The 2,938-nt window shown below is 35.8% G+C and overlaps 1 protein-coding gene across 2 annotated transcripts; it reads left to right on the top strand.

Annotated features, from left to right (window-relative positions):
* Positions 1-774: 774 nt before the first annotated feature.
* On the top strand, positions 775-2,552 carry LOC149242116 (uncharacterized). Of its 2 annotated transcripts, XM_089367639.1 has the most exons (3): positions 775-1,966; positions 2,044-2,093; positions 2,180-2,552. In XM_089367639.1, the coding sequence occupies exons 1-3, from the start codon at positions 1,936-1,938 to the stop codon at positions 2,378-2,380; spliced, it is 282 nt and encodes a 93-aa protein (XP_089223765.1). In that variant the 5' UTR covers positions 775-1,935; the 3' UTR covers positions 2,381-2,552. The 2 variants fall into 2 exon arrangements, with proteins under 2 accessions (XP_089223765.1, XP_089223764.1); XM_089367638.1 differs by having other exon boundaries at positions 775-2,093.
* The last annotated feature ends 386 nt before the right edge of the window (positions 2,553-2,938 follow it).

Here is a 2,938-nt window from a genome sequence, read left to right as displayed (position 1 = left end):
TAAAAAATTAAATATATACAAAAATTCTAGTAAGAAATTTATCACTTTACTCCATTGTTGACAAGAAATTTATAAAACTAGTGCACATTTTTCGAATAAGTAATTTATCACTTTAATATTTTATATATATTTAAATTTTATAGAAGAGAATGATTTTTAATTTTTTTTTAAATAAAATGATTTTCAATTCAATATTTTACATATACATAGAAAAAAAAAAAATAGAAAATAAAAGGATACAATAATAACATAAAATTACAAAACAAATTCTAAACAAATTGATTTGCTATACATGAAAATGGAAAAGAAATTGCAAATGAGGCCGTTCAAATGCATTAACTAAATTATATATATATGAAAATGTTCTATTTCGAAAATATACTTAAAAGGAAAAGTATCTGATTTTATTTCTCAAAATTTTACCTTAAATGTTCGAATTATTTAGCACTCTGCTAAACATTTAAGGTACCCAAGAAGCAAAATAGCTTTAATGTTTCAACATTATCCATAAAATTTATCTGAAAGTGTAGAAAATGATCATGGAATTTCCATTATTGAGAGTACTATCGAGATTTCCAACCCTACCTATAAGGTTATATGAAAGTGTAGGAAATAATCATCACGTTCAATCCATCATCGAGAGTACTCTCGACAAGTCCATAAAGGTCGCCTAAATTTATGGATATGTTCGGTGGTCCACTGTCTTTTTGATCTCGTTTTAGTCTTAAAAGGATGGATGTATACACATTGTGTATACCCGTGGATGTATTCGCAGACGCCTTCCCTGTTCTGATAAGAGAATTCAGTCGTTGTTTAGGTCTCTTTACTCGACTTCAGTAATCTTCAGTTTGTGCTCTTATTCACCCCGACGGCATTAATTCAGTTTGAGATCTTCATCCAAAAGCCGCCTGTTGAAGTTAGGGTTACAGCACTGAGTTTCTTCGGTGGATTCATTTCTAATATGGGTACGAATATCGGCAGAAGATCAGAGCCGGATGTTTAGATATGCACTCACCAGAGTGGTGAGGGGAGAAAACATGCGGCCTCCTGTCAGGGTTTGCCCTTTCCGAGACCAAGAGAAGTATGTCGGCTGTTCGAAACCAATGGGGTTTGAATTGTCTTATCGTCAGGGCGATTCAGAGGATTTTTGCCACGAGTTTTCATTGAGAATAGTTTGGTCCCAGTCCGTAGAAGCAGTCGATAATTACATATTTATGGAGGTTTGGAATGGATTATTCGCTTATTCGAAAGACAAACAAACAAAAGACGAGACATTATTCTCTTATTCATATTACATATTTTTAGACCGGGCATTATTCTCTTATTCATATTACATATGTTTGCAGCGAAATTTGTTCGTTACATTCATATCATCATTGCATTGAAGCTTTGTAAACCTTTATATAAATACCAGTGATCAGTTTTAATATGAATCTTTGCTCCCAGACTAGCGACTGATTCGGTTTTATTCATTCCTGTGTTTTATATTGCTGATTGACAAGGTCTGAAATTATGAAATTCTTGTTAAACCAGAGAGACACGTTAAGTTCAATAACTTGAATATTTTTTTTTGGATAGATGTTTGGAACCATCAGTGTGGTTTATTTTTTGGACAAATAATCACACTTTATGTTTTGAAAAATGTGTCTCTATGAATGTTTTGGGTTTGCTGTATATGATTTCTCATTTGCGTAATGCAAGGGAAGTCTGTAGTTTGGCTCTGAAACTTGACGGTGGTTTTGCTTGAAAATGGCGGTGCAACTCGATCTCCTTCACTTGACGGGGCCATCTGCCATCTAGGTACCGTATTGTAAGTTGGTTTGCAAAATCCCCTATGTCACTTCTGATTTCCAGACGAAACATTCCTTTTTCCGCTTATTCGGCTCTCGGGTGTAGGTGCCTTGCTTAGGTGATGGTTTACTCGCTCCATGGGAGATGAGGTCGGGAAACCTATGGCGTTATGGAGGTAATGACCCAGGCAAGTTGTAGGAATGTTTTTTCGATTATATTCTGACGACTATGAGCCACTGACCACTGTTGCAGGGTCTGCAGGTGTTCTTTGCGTCCTTCCGACCAGAATATCTCCATCTCACGTACGAATGAACCATGAACCTTTTCTTCTGTTCAATGCTTAATCTAAATTCGTTCACGGCTTAACTCCATTGTTTTGTGAGTGCAGGTAGGGTTCTGCAGGTGTGGTTCTGGAAGGTTCGGGGTCGAATGGGCTCCTTATACCAGTTTCCGTGCTCTTTTACAGGTTGGTCTTCCACCGAACCCTTTGGCGAACTTCGGCCTAGGAGATATTCTCATACTTCAATTGAATGAGAAGTTGTTTCATCTCTTTGCCTTTGACTTTCACGCCACGGCTCAAGCCAGTTAAAACTGTAGTTGATGTAAGAGATTGGACAGTGGTTTAAATTTTTGGTTATACAAAAGTGGAACAACTCTCTAAGTTGATGGAAATTGCCTTATCTAAGGGTTTAACTCGACTTTGGTTATTTTAGTCCTATTTCTGCATCTGAGTACTGATAACAGTTCTATAATGCGGTTACATTTGTTTTTATTTTGGTGGGTCAACTTTCTTTGTTGCATCTCGTCTTTTATTCTTGGTCGAATGTGTACATTGTTTATGACATAGTTATCCGAGCTGAAAGTTCTCATTCTTAATGTTTGAATCTTGGGCGGTTGGTTCAAAGATGACGTCATTCTGTAATGAAACGATTTTGCATGTGACGAATTCACGAATGAAGTTTTGTTTTTATTTGCGTTTAGAATGAAGGTTATAGCTTATTTGGGGACACTCTTCTCAGAAGTATGGTTAATTGTGTCCGTTGAAATTTTATGGTTCCAGAATGTACGCTGTTAGTTTATTTTAGGCATGCTTAATTTTTTAAGGTGCATAACATGGTTTTGACATAATCTAATAAATTTTCTAAAA

Source organism: Pinus tabuliformis, chromosome 8 (assembly GCF_031772625.1).
Source record: "Pinus tabuliformis cultivar Carrire ecotype Pingquan chromosome 8, CPIR1, whole genome shotgun sequence".
Classification (NCBI taxonomy): domain Eukaryota; kingdom Viridiplantae; phylum Streptophyta; class Pinopsida; order Pinales; family Pinaceae; genus Pinus; species Pinus tabuliformis.
The sequence above is the reverse complement of the archived record's forward strand: the minus strand, read 5'-3'. Positions and strand labels throughout refer to the sequence as shown.

Excerpts from the sequence above, each read along its gene's own strand:
- LOC149242116 (XM_089367638.1), top strand. The coding sequence starts at position 1,992 with ATGTTTTTTCGATTATATTCTGACGACTATGAGCCACTGACCACTGTT. Across the intron at positions 2,094-2,179 it reads CCAGAATATCTCCATCTCAC|GTAGGGTTCTGCAGGTGTGG; the intron begins GTACGAATGAAC and ends TTGTGAGTGCAG.